We start from the raw sequence: 17,927 nt of genomic DNA, 5'->3' as shown, positions 1-17,927 counted from the left end.
AGCATATATATATACATATATATATGTATATATATATACACATCATACGTTCACCCAAAGTCATTAGATTTTAGTAGTCACAGAATTGTTCAGCCATCACTAATATTTAATTTCAGAACATTCTCATCACTCCCCCAAAATCTCCATGCCCATTACTAGTGAATCTCCATTCTTCCCTTTCCCCAGCTTCTGACAGCCACTAATTTACTTCCTGTTTCTATGGTTTGCCTATTCTGGACATTTCATATAAGTGGCATTATATAGTATGTGGTCTTTTTTGTGACGGGCTTCCTTTACTTAACATAACGTTTTCAAGGTTCATTCACGTTATACCATGTATCCGTCTTTCATTCCTTTTCGTTGCACCATGATATTCCATCGTATGGATAGACCACATTTTTGTTTATTCAGTCATCAGTCAATAGACATTTTTTGTTTCCACTTTTCAGCTTTTATGAATAATGCTGCTACAAACATTCTCATGCAAGTTTTTATGTGTTCATTTTTCTTGAGTAGATACCTAGGGGTGGAATTGCTGGGTCACACGGTAACTCTACATTTAACGTTTGGAGGAATTGCCGAACTATTTGTCAAACCGGCTGCACCATTTTACATTCTCACCAGAAATGATGAGGGTTCCAGTTTTTCCATATCCTCAACAACACGTGTTTCTTATCTTTTTCTTTAGTTCTTGCCATCCTAGTGGGTGTGAAGTGCTGTCTCATTGTGGTTTTGATTTACACTCCCTGATGGCTAATGATGTTGAGCATCTTTTCAGTTGCTTCTTGGGAATGCTCTCTCTTGAAACAAAAAATGCATCCTGTATAGCAGTTAGAAGGTATACCCTCCTGATGCCAGTGCGGTGAAGGGTTAGTTGTAGGCTGCTGATTCATACCAAAACCCAGACGGAGCAAAGCAGATTAGATCCTGAGGAGAACCTAGCTGTTGGACTCACTATATGGACCATAAAACCCAGAAATAGAAAAGCTAGTTAAATAAACTGGTTGATCAGCAGCTTGGCTCTCCTGTTGACTTGAGTTCTCTCTCTTTCCTTTTAAACCTTTCACCTTCCTGTCTGGGAGGCGCATTAATTATACCTCCACAGTTTACCCTTCAGAGCCAGAGTCATCGAGTGTTTGGGTGAGGCTTGGTGCTCGTGGAAGCTAAGAAGCGCCCCAGGCCCCAGCCGATGTGGCAGCCCCACTAAGACCGCAGTGTCCTTGGTCTTGTCATCCATGCTGTTGTCCTCCCATTGTCATGAGTCCTTTAAATGCTGTGGGACAGTGTTCAGTTGGGCAAGGCTAAGAGATTCCTGTCCTGGGAAATGAGGCTGTATCTTCATGCTAAGGATGTGGACATACAACTCACTGGCCCAGATGGCTAAGCCATAGGCTTTCCTAGAATTATGGGAGGTGAGACAAGACGGGCAACTTCACACACACCCCGCACCAAGAACTCACTTGGTCTTCGATATCTACTTATGTATTATATGATTTACGGGTGCCCTCAGAAGTTCAAACAAAACATTTTGATCTTCACAGTCCTTTAAGGGAAAAAACCCTGCAAAAATATGGATAGGGCTTCCCTGGTGACGCAGTGGTTGAGAGTCCGCCTGCCGATGCAGGGGACGCGGGTTCGTGCCCCGGTCCGGGAAGATCCCACATGCCGCGGGGCGGCTGGGCCCGTGAACCATGGCCGCTGAGCCTGAGCGTCCAGAGCCTGTGCTCCACGACGGGAGAGGCCGCGACAGTGAGAGGCCCGCGTACCGCAAAAAAAAAAAAGGATAAAAATTATTGCCATCTATCTTTTCTCTCAAACTGATCTACTCTCAACATTCCATAAAACTTCTGAACTGGTCAGCATGAATAGCTTCTTCTAAGATTTGGAAGCACAATGAAAGTAACTGGTTATATTGGCCAGTGTTCTTATAATTGTTTTAAAAGCACATTTAAAATGCCAATCTTTTGGGCTTCCCTGGTGACTCAGGGGTTAAGAATCTGCCTGCCGATGCAGGAGCACGGGTTCAAGCCCTGGTCCGGGAAGATCCCACATGCCGCGGAGCATCTAAGCCCGTGCACCACAACTACCAAGCCCGCACTCCAGAGCCCGCGAGCCACAACTACTGAAGCCCGTATGCCTAGAGCCTGTGCTCTGCCACAAGAGAAGCCACCGCAATGGGAAGCCCACGCACCGCGACAAAGAGTAGCCCCCGCGCGCTACAACTAGAGAAAGCCTGCGCAAAGCAACGAAGACCCAACGGAGCCATAAATAAATAAATAAATAAATAAATAAATAAATAAATAAAAATTTTAAAAATGCCAATCTTTCAAAATTGCTTATAGACTCTCAAAAAATATATATTTTGTTAAGGAGATAAGGGGTGTTTCCTCGTTAGAAGGTTGAGTGCATGCACTGCACTGTGAGAATCTGCTTGCTGCTTACTCCAATATTTATCAAAATTAGAGAATATCTTCCATTATTGTCTAAGGTGTATGATTTTCAAACCAATGTGTTTTAACTTATAAAAATCCTGTGAGGTAGGATTCTGACTAGAGAAGTTAGGAAGGAAGACAGTTTTCTTCTTCTTCTTTTTTCTTTTTTTTTCCTTTTTTCTGAGAAGCCCCGTGAAGAGGCTTCTAAAGAAAGCCTGTGTAGCTAAAGCTGCCCCTGGGCACGTTCAGCTGTTACTGACTGCTTAGTGTTGATGTGCGCGGGGGAGTCACCCCCCACTCAATGTCACACTTGAGTTGCAAGTACACCTCTGGATGGTTCTCAAGTGACCTAAGTTAAACCGTTTCTAATCCCTTGAGTGCTTAACGAAAGGTGTGCATCAGAACCATCTGAGGAACTTTGAGCAAATACACATCCCTGTACCTGACCTCAGGAATGCCAACTGAGTCCGTCTGCGGCAGGGCCTGAAAATCCGTATTTTCTAGTTTCCACAAGTGAGTCTTTGCCCACTCTAGTTGAGAAGCATTTCCTGGGAAGTCTACACTGGTGCTTGGTTTCCGGTGGACATCAGGACACTTCTCCAGCTATTGCCACTCATAAGACAGTGTTTCTATCAGCCTTAATTGCTGTATGATTCTTTTTAGATTAGCTGATAATTACAAATTTATGATATCCTTATGAGATGAAAAAGTTGCTTTGTAAACTCTGGTGTGAGACCATAGCAGAGAAGGATTTAAAAGTACATTCACAGCAGCCCCATTTCTAGATAAGTACTCCAAATAATTGAAAGCAGGTGTTCAAATCAAAACTTGTATATGAATGTTCATAGCAGCATTATTGACAATAGCCAAAAGACGGAAACAATCCAAATGTCTACCAACTGATGATTGAATAAGCAAAATGTGGTCTAGCCATACAATGGAATATCATTCAGCTATAAAAAGGAATGAAGTACTGATTCATGCTAACACATGGATGAACCTTGAAAACATTATGCTAAGTAAGAGAAGCCAGACACAAAAAGACCACATATTATATGATTCCATTTATGTGAAATGTCCAGAAGAGGCAAACCTATAGTGACAGAAAGCAGATTAGCTGTTCCCAGGGGGTGGAAGGAGGGAGAATGGAGAGTGACTTCTTAGAGGGTATGGGGTTTCCTTTTAGGGTAAAGAATGTTCTGGAACTAGAGTGGTCATGGTTGTACAACATGGTGAATGTGCTAAGTGCCATTGGACTGTACACTTTAAAATGGTTAACGTGGTGAATTTTATGTTATGTGAATTTTATCACAATTTAAAATCACATACAAAAAAGTGCATTTAATGACCCAGTTTGTACAAAGAAGTTCAAGTCTTCTTCCAGACCAGCTTCTCTCCTTTCCTTCCTTTAATTCTAAATGTATTTGAAACGTATTTGGTAGCTACCAACAATTTTTAGACATTTAAACCGCAAGCTAAATATAACCGGAGTATAAAACATAAAAGGTATCATAGATATTGGTGATCTTGCTGATAATTTCTCATATTTAATCTCCTTTTCTGAACTTCATTTGAGATTTCAGTGAACACAGCCAACATCCTTCCTAATCAGTAATGCATGACGAGGTGATGCCTTTAAAATGTGCAATCACATAACCTCATTTTAAAAATCTCTCCGGAAGGTTAATACCTTGAGGGAAAATGAGATCTAGCGTGAGCTATCCAGCAGTGGACAAGCAAACTGTTTTGAGGGCAGAGACTTTTACAACCTTAGAATCCCTCCATGGCAGATACATCCAGAAAGTGAAGTTCTTTGTTCATTTTTCTCCTTTAACGTTTTTTTCTCAGCTATAGTGAGTGGAGGTTATTTTTGCTAGTTGGCGCTTCCAGCAGAAGTCATTAGCTTATATGACTGCAGTGAGATCAAAATGAGGCTGTAATGGAAGGTTTAAGAAAACAGTTCAGGAACTGTTTAGGTCCTAAAAATCGTGCTCTTACGAGATCTTTACAGATGGCTCAGCTGGGGATGATAGGAGTGCATTTAATTTCACATTTTTAACATTTAAAGCTAGTGGGTCTTACTTGGGAATAATGAAGAAAATTTGCCTTTACCCAGTGGCTATCAGAAACCACTAAGCTAGTGATTTGGTTGCATTTAAGATTCCTTGTGGTGTTTTAAGAGATTTCACATGGATGAAAGCCTAGCAAAGTTCTGTTCTGGAAAATATTTATTTAAAAAGGCTCATTGTCAGGGAAGATCAGCATTCTTTGTCTGCATCTTCCAAAGAATGCTAAAACCTTGTGGAAAAATCTGCTGGTTGAAGTTGTCTTTGGCCACCTCTGGCTGATTGTGAGGTGGCCTGGACCACCCTGAGATGCAGTGTTTCTATCTTCGGAGGGATTTTTTTTTTTTTTTACTTCTCTTCTTTGTCACTGGAAGATTATGAGGTAAGTTAACTGATATGCATCAGTTAACAAAGTACTTCTTAGTAGCTGCCACATCTCCCTCCCCCATACATCGTACGTGATGCTGTTCTAGGCAGTGGAGCTATAGAGTTTGGAAAAACATAGTAATCTGCACCTAACTTAGAAGAACAAGATCTGGATATTTCTGGGTTTTCACAGTAAGAAAGGAGATCCCTACCCAGCTTTAAAAAACGGTCTTCTGGATCAGTAGCCACAGTCACTTCGCCAGTTCTCCACTTTGCTCAAGGCCAGTGGGAACCTTTGGGCTGAAGGGCCAGGATGCAGTAAGAACGGGGCCTCAGGTACTGAGTCGCAGGGTGGGGCTGTGAAGGACTTGCCCTTGGCACTCCGAAGAAGGAAGACATTCTAAAAATATGCACCGAACATCATCTTATCATCAACGAAGAGATTTTTTTCAGGGATTACATCATCTAGGTTGAGTACTGGCTTTCTGCCAAGGTCGGGCTTTGGCAGGCCTCGGTTGGGAGGTGATGAAAATATTTGCAGTTCACCTATTATTTATAAGAGCTTTTGGAAAAGCGCTTAACTAAAAGTTTCAGTTGTTTCCGGTATAAAACATGTTTAGTGTTCCAGAGTATAACAGGCAGGGCAGCATTTGAAGGGCATAAACTTATTTTTTTTTTAATCTTTCAAATATCTTAGTGTATCATTTTTTCTTTTCTTTTTTTGTCATCAACTGATATAATTTTCATCATAGGAGTAGACATTTTTAATTATGAGTCTTGGAACAGTGATGACAAAGTGATGACTAACACGTATTTATTAAATGAGCGAATGAATGAATGAATGATACAAAATAGATTCATGGCTGTGCCTTTGCTCCTTTGTGTCCCCAGACAATAGCCAGGCAGCTGGCGGAGATCTTGTTGCGGGGTATGTGTGAGCAGAGCTACTGGAACCCTCTGGAGAATCCACCATGCCAGTCACCTCTGGACGATCCTCTCCGGAAAGGAGCAAACACAAAAACCTACACCCTCACGCGGAAAGCCCGTGTCTACTCAGGAGAGAAGTATGGGAGTTGGTGTCCTCATCTGTAGGTTAGGGGATGGGAGGGAAACTTCAGGAAAATGTAAGGATTGAATAGAAGTTCAAGGGTAGATTTTCTACCAGTTTAATAAAGATAGCTCTTTACTCTTCATAATTTCAGCAAATATCCATGCATGCGTGGGGACGTTTTGAGTAGGAAAATGCTCTCATCTAGTGCTTGGCTGCCATTCTCAGCCTTCGCTGTTAGTCTTTGGGATTTTCATTTCGTTTATTATAAGAACCGCAGAACCATACAGCAGTCAGTGACAAAGCTATTAGTAAGCCAGAGTTGACTTTTCTTTACTTTTCCTCAGCAATTCCTTGATCCTTTTGTTTAAAAGCTTGTTTTAAACTGAATTAGCTGTAAGAAGAAGGCGAATTTGATAATTTACCGGTGATTGGAAGGTGATGTCTCTTTAGAATGTTTTAATTGGTTTAAGTTTTGGATTGGGAACTTGATCACCTTTGAGAAAAATGGGCTAGGGAAACACTCCGGTCTCAGCCTGGGATTTCCCCAGGTCCGGGAAGGAGGAGGTGGGAGGGAGAGAGACCACAAGAAGGCGGGGAAACGGGAACAGGGGTTGACTCATTCCTCCCCTCAAAGCTTTCCTTCCCATCTTTGTTCCTACAAGGACAAGGCATGATGGCTTTTCAGAACCTCTCCATGAAGCAAAGGGGAGCGTGTAAGAATAAATACGGAAACCTTCTTTAGTCATTACAAATTGGAAAAATGGCTGAAAGACCGCAGGCTGCTGCTTCTGAGGCCCCAGAAAGCACTGACAGACATGGGGTGATTAGATAGTTATTACGTGTGTGACTTCTGAACGCAATGCCGCATTTTACAAGGGGCAGCATTTCTCAGGGTAACTGCCTCTTAATCCTCTTAAATTGACCCTGGCATTTGTCTCCCTCCTCATCTTGTTCAATTTGCATTTCTTATATGGATTCAGACTACTGAGCATTTTCTTAACTTTTCCCTGCGTTTACTCCTTAGTACTTGTCTGGATTCATAGAACATCTGTTCTAGCAATTCTCAAACTCTCACTTTTAAAATGCTGACCCCTCATTATGAACTATTTAGCAGCAGGATTGGGGTTCTTTCTTAGGTGATATTTAAATCTTAAAAATACACCCTAGATTTTTCTTCTGCTTCACATGCTTCTTAATAGCCAAAGTGCCGGTATGTTGAAGAATCTAATTCTTGTTCCCTCCCCCAATCAACTCTGACACATGGATGAAGCCCTGTGTCTCTGGGTGCGATTCCAGTGTGGCCTCACCCCTTGAAGGCAGAGAAGCTCACAGTGCTGGCCACTTCTCCCTTATTTCCTAAACCACTCAGCCTCTGTCACTCTTTTAACATCTGTTTCCCCATCTGTACAAGGAGAATCATGGAGGCAAAATGCAGATCTAGTTAAATGAAGTTATTAGTTAAAGGGAAGATTCCCATGTGACAGGTTACTGAGACACAAGTTTCATTTCACACAAATACACACATTGTTTTAAACTGTTTCATTGAGATATAATTCACATACTATATAATTCATTCATTTAAAGTGTACAATTCACATTAATATAGCTTTTAATATAGTCACATAGCCCATCACTACAGTCAAATTTAGAATACTTTCACTGCCCCCAAAATAAACCTAGCACCCCTTAGCTGTCACCTGCCATCCCCCAAACACTTGTATTTTCACATGAATTTTAGGATCATTTTGTCTATTTCTGCAAAAAAAAAAAAAAAAAAAAGCAACTGGAATTTTGTAGGAATTGTATTTAATCTGTAGCTCAATTGGAGGAGTATTGCCATCTTGACAATATTAAGTCTTCTGATCCATGAACATGGGATATCTTTCCATTTATTTAGGTTTTCTTTAACTTTTTTCAGCAACAATTTGTAGTTTTCAGGGTATAAGGTTTGCACTTTTTTTTTTTTTCGCGGTACACGGGCCTCTCACTGTTGTGGCCTCTCCCATTGCGGAGCACAGGCTCCGGACACGCAGGCTCAGCGGCCATGGCTCATGGGCCCAGCCGTTCCGCGGCATGTGGGATCTTCCCGGACCGGGGCACGAACTCGTGTCCCCTGCATCGGCAGGCAGACTCTCAACCACTGCGCCACCAGGGAAGCCCTGCACTTCTTTTGTTAAACTTATTCTTAAGGGTGTGTTGGTGTGTGTGCTATTCTTTTTGATACTATCACAAATGGAATTGTTATTATTAATTTCATTTTGGGGCTGTTCATTGCAAGTATATAGAAGTAAAATTGGTTTTCTATATTGATCTTGTATACTGAAGTCTTGCTGAGCTTGTTTATTAGTTCTAATAGTTTTTTTTAGATTCTTTAGGATTTTCTATATACAAGATCATGTCATCTGCAAATATAGTTTTACTTCTTCCTAACATAAATGCCTTTTATTTCATTTTCTTTCCTAATTGCCCTGGGTAGAACCTCCAGTACAATGTTGAATAGAAGTGGCAAGACTGGACACCTTTGTTTTATTCCTGATCTTAGGAAGGGGAAAACATCCAGTCTTTCACTATTAAGTATGATGTTAGCTGTGGGTTTTCATAGATGCCCTTTATCAGGTTGAGGAAAGTCCCTTCTATTACTAGTTTGTTGAGTATATTTTTTTGTGAAAAGGTTTTGAATTTGTCAAATGCTTTTTCTGTATCTACTGAGATGATCATCTGGCTTTTGTCCTTTATTCTATTGATGTGATGTATTACATTAATTGATTTTCAGATATGAAGCCAACCTTGCATTCCTAGGTGAATCCCACTAGGTATATAATCCTTATTTATTACTGTGTTTGATTTACTAGTATTTTGTTGAGGATTTTTGCATCAATAGTCATAAAATAATTGATCTATAGTTTTCTTTTCTCATGATGTCTTTGTCTAATTTTAGTATGAGGATAATACTAGCCTCGTAGAATGAGTGGGAAATATTCCTTCCTCTTCTATTTTTGGAAAGAGTTTATGGAGAATTATTATTAATTCTTCTTTAAATGTTTGGTAGAATTCACCAGTGAAGCCATCTGCTCGTGGACTTTTCTTTGTGGGAATGTTTTTGATTACTAATCCGCTCCCTTTACTTGTTACAGAGCTATTAAGATTTTCTATTTCTTCAGTTTGGGTAGTTTGTGTCTTTCTAGAAATTTGTCCATTTCATCTAAGTTAACTAATTTGCTGAGTACAGTTGTTCATAGTATTCACGTACACACACACACACACACACACACACATAATTTCTATAAGATTTGTAGTCATGTACCCGCTTCCATTTCTCATTTCTCCTTTTAGTAATTTGAGTCTTCTCTTTCTTTTCTGGGTCAGTCTACCTGAAAAGTTTGTCAAGTCTTATTGATCTTTTTGAAGAATTAACTTTCAGTTTTGTTGATTTTTCTCTATTGTGTTTCTACTTCTCTAGTTAGTTAATCTCTGTGCTAATCTTTCTTCCTTCAGTTATCGCCATCAGCTTTTAGCTTTCTAGTTTTGCATGTTCATACCCTTACTTCTGATTTATTAGTAAAGAGAGAAAAATCTGCTTGGGGCTTCCTTATTAACAAGACAGGACTCTCCAACCAAGCAATTTTGTGGCAAAAAGATGTTATCACCAGTTCAGTTATGTGAGTTGGGAGGTAAAAAGGGGGAATCCATAGATGATGTTTAAATCTCATTTTGGCCAGTGGTCCCTCCTCTCTCCCCTCTTATGAGGAACATGAGCACAAAGCAAACTTGATGTGCCATAGATCCTTCCAGCTCCAGCAAACCACACGGACCATTCAGGACCATTGGTCATGATGGACCATTACTGAAAAATAACCTCTGCCAGAAAACTCCCCTCCCTGTCACTGCAACCTGGATGTGAAGTGGGTACAGGATGCTCATCCTCTCTCCGTCTTAAATGTTGAAAGGAAATCAAATGCTGATAATCCAAGATAAAAAAAGAGAGGAAGAATCACATGCCATAGGCCTCCTTACTTCCTTTCTTCTAGATCTTTCTATGAAGAATTTTACTGACTTTTGTTTACTTATTTTTTAAGTAAGCTTTTTACTGGCACATAATATACATTGCGAAAAATACACGAACCAAAAGTAGAAAACTTGATGAATTTTCACTAAGTGAACACATGCAAGTAATTTAGCATCCTGGTCAAGAACTAGACATGGCCAGAACCCTAGAAGGACTCTCTGTACCCTCCCCCAGTTACTGCTCCCTGCCCAAGGGTAACCCTATCCTGACTTCTATCACTGTAATTAGCCTGGCCCATTTTTGAAATTTACATGAATGGAATCATATATTAAGTACTTTTACATTTAACTTCTTTTGTCTAACATTATATTGGAGAGATTCATCCATATTTTTGCATGTAGTAGTAGTTTGTTTTTGTTGTTGAATAATATTCCATTTTATTAATATACTCCCATATGTTGATCCATTCTACTCTTGATGGACATTTGCGTTGTTTCTCATTTGGAGCTAATAGGAATAGTGCTGCTATGAATATTCTTATATATGTTTCTTAGTCCACATATGTGTGCATGTCACTCAAGTATGTTTTTACTTCCATTGTATTCCTCCTTGTAAAAAGCACTTGAGGTGGCTTAGATAATTAAATGCATATTAGACTAGATAATTAGCATTAAGTAAAGGAGGAAGCTAGAAACCACTATGATGCCAGGAAGCGGATGATGATTTATTGAAAACTAGGAGTGCCACACATTGTGCTAAACTCCTCGGTAGGCCTAAGAGGAGAAAGTAATGATCATGGCATGCTAAATACAGGTCTGAACCTCCTGGTAGCCAGTGCAGAGGCTTTTGGTAAGGACGAGGATGCTGTTCAAAGTTTAAAGATAGGGGACATTGAAGGGTCCTAACAACTACCTGATGGCAGAACTGAAGCTGTGAACGGCCATCCCTTCAATCAACTTCCTCCAGGTCTAAGGCCCCAGGCTTCTGGCTCCACAAGGCTGAGGCCTGGGCACCCCAGGATCTCCCCTTGAGGCTCTTGGGCCCCAAGAGGATAATATCACAAAAGGAGGGCCCCAACAATTTTGACTGTCCACCCTGAGCTCCACACTTCCCTGGGCAGGGAAGAGGGAAAGAATGACCAGAAATAGATCTAGAGAATTCATAATTATGGAGAAGGGGGCATTCCAGTGGGTAGCTTTTTAGGCATGTCTCTTAAAACTATCCTTTCCCCCTCCCCCGCCCCCCACTTCTTCCTGCCAGCCCTGAGAACTTTGCAGCACCCCTGAGTACCCATCTTTCCTGCCTTGAAAAGAAGGGTAGAGAAAGTAGAATTAGAATCAGTTAATGTGCTACTTGTTAGCAGCTCTAGTAAAAATAACACAACCTCACATTTAAGTAGACTAGATGGCTCAAGTGGAATTTGGGGATTATCTCTGGACTGAATTTGCTGGTGTTAAGTTATGATTAGAATGGGCTCCCTCTCTTTTCAATTAGTCTGGACAATGCAGAACTGGGTAGCTGTGAAAAAAATGATTAATGGTTCTGCTTTATTTGTAAGGTCCCAACTGCATGTAAGCACGAGCCAGGATATCAGGAAATGATTGCTGGATGGGGATACACACAGACACACACACAGACACACACACACGAGCGTTCTTAATTCAAAGCCTGTTGGCTCTATTTCTGAATTTAAGGGGAAAGAAATGTTCCATCTTCCAAAAACCCAAATCACCTCAAGTTACCTCTTTAAGGAGGTCACTGCACATTCCAGAATCCTGCTTCTCACTCACAGCCCAGCCCTTTTATAAATTTTAGCCCTGCAGGAGCAATAGGAACCATCCCACAGGTGGTTTCCTTACCTCCAGGGATGACTGAATTGTAAAAAGAGTATCAGTCACTGGACTTTTCTGTCTTACTCCTCATGGCCCTTTGACACAATACAAAAGTTGCCAGCACTTCAAAGAGAACAAATATTTGCAATCATTTGGAAAACATTTTTTTGGCCATTTTGGGGGGGAAATCATCCCTTCTCTTAAGTTAAATGATTGTAATATTACCCCTGGGAAGATGTAAATTTAGTCTTTATTTAGTCATCTCCAAAACATCCCCAAGTTTTTTTAACCAAGTTCATTTTTACTGCACTCTTCTACCATTCCACGAAAAAGAGTTGATGGGACTTCCCTGGCAGTCCAGTGGTTAAAACTCTGCGCTTCCACCGCAGGGGGTGCGGGCTTGATCCCTGGTGGGGGAACTAAGATCCCACATGCCCGCCTGGCATGGCCGAAAAACAAACAAACAAAAAAGCAAGAACCGAGAAAAAAAAAAACAGAGTTGAGTTTGGCCCAACCAGTGATAAGACTTACAATTCTATTCAAAGGATGCTAGAACTTTAGAATGGGGGAAAATGCTGGAGGGTTTTTTTTTTCCGGCTGTGCCCCGCGGCTTGTGGGATCGTAGTTCCCTAACCAGGGATTGAACCCCCAGCCCCCGGACGATGAGAGCGCAGAGTCCTAACCACTGGACCACCAGAGAATTCCCTGGAGGTCTTTTAAAACGCTCAGAGCACAAAAAATAGGATATAGGGAATGGAGACCAGAGTTATGTTTGGTTTTCGTTGTTCTTTAATCCTGAGCAACACTGAGCTTAAAAGCTTTTTATTTTAATCCAAGATGGTAGCCAAATCCCATAAAGTTGATGAATAAGACAGCTCCTGCGTGCCACCCCATAGTACACGTGTGTTTGAGTAAGATAGCTCACTAAGTTCTTACAGTATTCTAGAAATCATTCAAACTCTAAAATTACTTCCTATCTCCTGTATCATCTAAATGACAATATACAATACGCCAGCTAGCAAGTAAGAGGTAAGAAGAGTACCATGTAGTGAAATGTCTTCAGTTTATACCTCGTAATGGGTTTAGGAGGAAGCTTGTGTTCTTTAGATAACGTCAGTTTGTAGTGATCAAACTTTCCACCTCTGTAATAGGCACAAACGTTCTTTGGGCTTTTAACTCGGTTTCTACAGCGTTACCCGGCTGCCTGCTATTAAAATGCGTAGTTAAAATGTATACATTCCATAGATTACCATAGAAATAAACAAATTAATCCAGGGGCCCAGATTATACAGTATTTTTCGTGGGTTCTACACTATATAAAAATCTAGAAGCTGTTAGCCGTTCAGTTCTGCTTAGTCATGTATTTTGTGTTATTTTGAAATTGCCATATATCAAAGTCAATTTTCTTTATACAGCATTTTTTGTCCTCAAGAAAATACTGAAGAAGCCCTGTTGTTATTGCTGATTAGTGAGTCAATGGTGAGTAGAATGTGTTTTTACATTTTTCTTTCCCCTATTCCTATGGTCCCTGTTTTGATATGGTGACTCCATCAGGATGGTGATTCTTTCTCTTTGGAGATGAGTACTTTCCAAAGGGGATACCTGGTGGGAAAAAAGTATAGTGGTTTAAAAAAAAGGGACGTTTCTAATTCTTGGACTGGCCAGATATGTCCCTGGGTCAGCCTGGAGCATGGAGCTTCTCTTCCCTTAGTTCATTCATTTATCCACCAAGTACTGATTGAACACTAACACAGTTGTATATGGGTAACTATAGCTAAAATGACCACCAGAGGAACCTTGAAAGGGGAAAGAAGCCCCCAAAAGGTAACCTTTATGAGCCTTCTCCATTTGCCTTGGTGGGAGGGAGAAATTGGGGGTGAAACACTTGTATACTTGAACCTCCGGTTTCCATAGCAGCAGCCTGATGAAACTGCCTCGTCCTCCTGCCCAGGTCCTCTCCCCAAGCCCCCACCTGTTTCCCAGGCATTGCAGAGCCCAGGCCCAGAGAGCCCACTCCTGTTACCTGGCTCTGCTGTTGTGAGGGAGTTTTTGCCAGACCATCAAATTCCTTTGAAATGTTTTCTTAGTGTTTGGCCAGGATATCAAATGTAGGTCTACGATTTCATCGCTCATCCTTTACTGGGTTTCTACTCTGCATATCGCTAGACATGACAGCCCGGCTTGAAACATTCTGGAGTAATCTGTGTTATAGTAGTTAATACCTTGGCAAGTAAATGGTGTCTGCTGAGCACCTGAGCAGAACAGCAAGCCCCTGGAACTTGGAGGGACCTAGAGGTCCTCACATCCACCTAGTTATTTAGACGAGGGACCGGAGGCCTAGAGCAGGCAGAATGGAGGCATCATGCAGTGGTCTGCTGCTCCTTGTAGCAGAGCATCCTGCCTTCTTCCATAACTCCCACCCCACCAGGCAGGCAGGAGGAGAAAAGAGGAAAAGGAGCCGTAACTAAAGCAAGAGAAGCTGTTCCCTTCCTCCCCAAGCAGACAGTTTAAATGGAGGCGTGAAATACACTCAGGGAGAAAGACTTAGAAACGGAGCCCAAGAGGAATGCCTGTGTGCTGAGTGAAAGAGGGGCAAAAGAGGCTGGGATTAGGCAGGCAGCGTAGCTTTCTTGCCTTAAATTAAAGCTCTGGGTTTTCTTGTTCTGTGAAATGGCCCCGAGATGTTTATAAGAGCGAGATTGCTTGAGTCACCGCTTCTTTTTATTTGGAAGCTCTTTGACATCATTGGCCCTACTTCCTCTGAAGGAAACAGGTTGCCCCTGTGGCTTATCTTTCCTTGACTGTCAGCTGGTGACTTAGGACGGTGTCATTTACATCTTCTACTCTACCTTGGCACAGATGTGGAGGCACATATGTGCACAGGCTGGCGTCCAGTGGCCTCCAGTAACTGGTGTTCAGATGGGCAGGTCTCACCGTCATCAGTTCTGTGGCGGGGGAGGGGGACTGCCCACACAGGCCTCATCGCTGGACTCTTCACAACCTGGCACTTAGCTTCCTTTGGGCAGACTTGGTTAGTAACGGTGTAAAAATTCTGAAAGCGTGGTGAGCATACGCTTTCGATTTCTTGGACAATTCTGATTGAAAGGATTGAGTTCTATTGTCAGATCATGTGTTCCAGATTGGAATTTGGGAAACATGGCCACATCTCTAGAATGCTTGCTCTAAGTGTTGTTGTCTTGGGAGTGATGTCCCCAACTCTCCTGCTCCCTCCTTGAAGTGGTAGAAACTAGTAATACTCAAAGTTCGGATCCCCTGGAGACAGTCAAATCTGACTCTGTCGTATTTAATTTCCAGGAAGTCTCTTCAGAGGATGGTGAAATCCAATGACAGTAAATATGAAGGGCTAGGTTGCCAACCAAAATGATTATGTTCTCCCTGTAAATCGTTCCATAGTTACGTAGGTAGAAGTCTAAATTAAGTTGCCTTTGGAAGTCTTTTTTCACGTCCCTTGACTCCTTGATTTTTTTCAGTTTTTAGACTGAAAATAGATGTGCTCAATTTCAGAACCAAAATGAGAATTGCCGGGCTTTTTTGGTGTCTGAGAAAATTGTATTCTTTACTGGTCCTAATTTTAACTTAGAAGCATAAATTTGTCCATAGTCCCTCCACCTACAAGAACTCATTTGGAATTGGACTGCATTCTTACCTCAAGTCAAATTAGTTTCCCCAGGAGAAAGGGGTTATCAGAGCCATATTAGTACAACTACCACTGAGACAATGTTCTGGGACATTTATTATTTGTGGACCTGTTTGAGGTTCTATATTGTACCTTTTTAATCAAAAAGCACTGAGAGACTTTTTCTTTTAAAAAGAAAAAAAAAGACGCATTTGGGCATAACCTGAAAATCTCTCTTAAATGGTGTTTTGTCTTACTCCCTTCTCTCGCAGGCATTGATCTCAGTATGGAACATTTAGAGGAAATATATAAAATGAGACCACTTACAGCAGGCCGTATTTTCCCCAGAGCTTCTTTTTTTGGGTCGAAAGGCACTCCTAACAAGAAAAACTTAGAATGAAATCTTCAAAAGCAGGCTTGTTTCCATAAGAGATGACTCACTTTGTAGGAAGTGGCCTGTCTTATATATTCTTATTTGTCTTTGACATTTAAGAGTAAGGAGTTTTAAAACAAGTAAGTACTGACAGGAGGCTACAAGTCAGTGCCTTGGACTCACACGAAAGAAAGCATTCACCTCGTTAGTGAGCAGGAGATTGTGTGCGTGGCCTTTCCAAGTGTCAGGCAGGAAGGTAGACGTCAGCCCGCCTGGACCGGTGACCCTCGTCCTGCACGTGCCACTTCCGTGGGGAGAACGGAGGGGCCCTTTCTGTGCTCCTAGGGATGGACTTCTGTTCCTTAGCAAGGAAAAGAAGACAGGAAAAATCTAACTTTATTGATACTGAACTCCCTATTAGGGCGAAAAGGAAAATGAGCTATGTTGAGAGTCTCCAGTACCTGTGATATGTCTGGAGGAATTGGGGGAGAAATTTCAAAAGTAATGAAAATAAGTCACTGTGAAGAGCGGTTGATTTCTAGATAGATGAGATAAATAAGCTTGAACGCACCTGCTGTGTTTCTGTGCTAAGCAGTGGGGAAGTGAAATAGGCATGCCCTGGTGTTCTCCTGGGTCCTCTGTGCTAACGTCTTTTAAAACAAAAATCCGTTCACTTCTTGCTGTCTCTTGTACATCTGTTTTGTGCTTCCCTAAACAAAGTTGAATTAGTTTCTGTAGTCTGTTCCAGTGAAGATGTCATATAGGGATTTGAACGTGACTTGGGTGAGAGAGGAAAAGTACGCTATATCTCTGTTGGACTGATGGAACGTGATGACACCAGTTGGTGATGGGAAGTGTGGGGCTGGGAATTTTCTCCCGCTCTGTAATGTACAGCAGAAGCAGGATCTACAAGTGAGGCGCAGCAGGGCTTCACTTGGTGGTTGATTCTGCTGCCCCAGAGCGCAGCTGTGTCTGCAGCATGGCTGTCTGTGAACCCGAGCCCAGGAGGAACCACCCTGCTTTTCATCGACTCCTAAAGCTTCCTCCAGACGCCTGCTGACAGGGACAAGTGCCCGCCAGGCCTTCAGTGTTTGGATAATACCATGTGCTGTGGTGCTCTGGGGATTTTGAATAAATGACCCCTGTCTCATTTGTGTCCTTGTCTCCAGACCCGCGGCAAGCTCCCAGGGGCAGGAGAGCCTGGATGGCTTCTCTGCGCACGGTGACAGCTGTGTGCACGGGCTAGCTCACCGTCTGCTTCTCTCTTCTGTGTTGTTTCCAGGCCAACCGGGACGCTGTGCTGAGCAGGATACCTGAGCACAAGAGCGACCGCCTCATCAGTTTACAGAGTGCATCTGTGGTCTATGATTTACTGACCATCGCTCTTGGAAGAAGAGGCCAGTATGAGATGCTGTCAGAGGTACAGCCCTTGAGTCTGGTTGACTTCCAGCAGTGGGTAGTGCTGGCAGTACCAGCACTGTGAAGAGCTGTGGGACCTGGTCTTGTCCCCACCCCCTGTCGCTGGCAGCCATGTGACCTTGGGCCCATCACTTAACTTTGGTTTCCATCTCTGCAAAATGCGAATTGGGCTAAACGATTAGGTGGTGGAATTCATTGGTGGTCATCTACCAAGGGTCCATAAACCCACTGGGGCGAGTTCACGTATGAGAGAAGGCAAGCGTTTCTCAAGCAGTTTCTCTTTCAGTGTAATTTCCACCGTAACCCCAATCTCCCATCTGTGATATTAATTTCCTTGTAAAACAGGTCTCATTTTATGTAAAGTATCAATGCATAGCTCCTGGTGAGCTGGCATCTTCCGGCACAGTGTGCGTTGGGTGAGCTGGTGCAGGCTTCACGGGAAGTAAACGCTGTCGTCACATAGAGTCTTTTACTCGTTCAGAAGAGACCCCAGTTGCTTACAGATCTTGTACCAGGCATTGCCATCTCATTCCCTCAGCTGCTAAGAAACACTTAGGATGGAAGCCTGACGGGTTTTCCAGTTTCAGAAGAAGCTGGTTAATCCGAGGCTGCGGTTATGCGTTATTGAGTCCCTGCCCAGAATACCAGATCCACCCTGGTAGGGGCTAAATCAGTAACAAGATCATTTTATCTTCTCTTTAGTGAAGTAAAAAGAAAGAAGGGAAGAAAGACAACTCCTTTTGTT

General features: G+C 42.2%; 1 protein-coding gene across 12 annotated transcripts in view; it reads left to right on the top strand.

Moving 5' to 3' along the window:
• Positions 1-17,927, top strand: part of TTC7B (tetratricopeptide repeat domain 7B) — a 238,036-nt gene that overhangs the window by 105,078 nt on the left and 115,031 nt on the right. For 11 of the 12 annotated variants that reach the window (XM_049706986.1, XM_049706981.1, XM_049706980.1 and 8 more), the window contains 3 exons: positions 5,756-5,928; positions 13,169-13,232; positions 17,046-17,183. In XM_049706986.1, the coding sequence (XP_049562943.1) occupies positions 5,756-5,928; positions 13,169-13,232; positions 17,046-17,183 (375 nt within the window). The remainder of the gene's footprint in view (positions 1-5,755; positions 5,929-13,168; positions 13,233-17,045; positions 17,184-17,927) is intronic. The other variant, XM_049706983.1, reaches the window with a different exon arrangement.

Source organism: Orcinus orca, chromosome 2 (genome assembly GCF_937001465.1).
Source record: "Orcinus orca chromosome 2, mOrcOrc1.1, whole genome shotgun sequence".
NCBI classification, from domain to species: Eukaryota; Metazoa; Chordata; class Mammalia; order Artiodactyla; family Delphinidae; genus Orcinus; species Orcinus orca.
The sequence above is the reverse complement of the archived record's forward strand: the minus strand, read 5'-3'. Positions and strand labels throughout refer to the sequence as shown.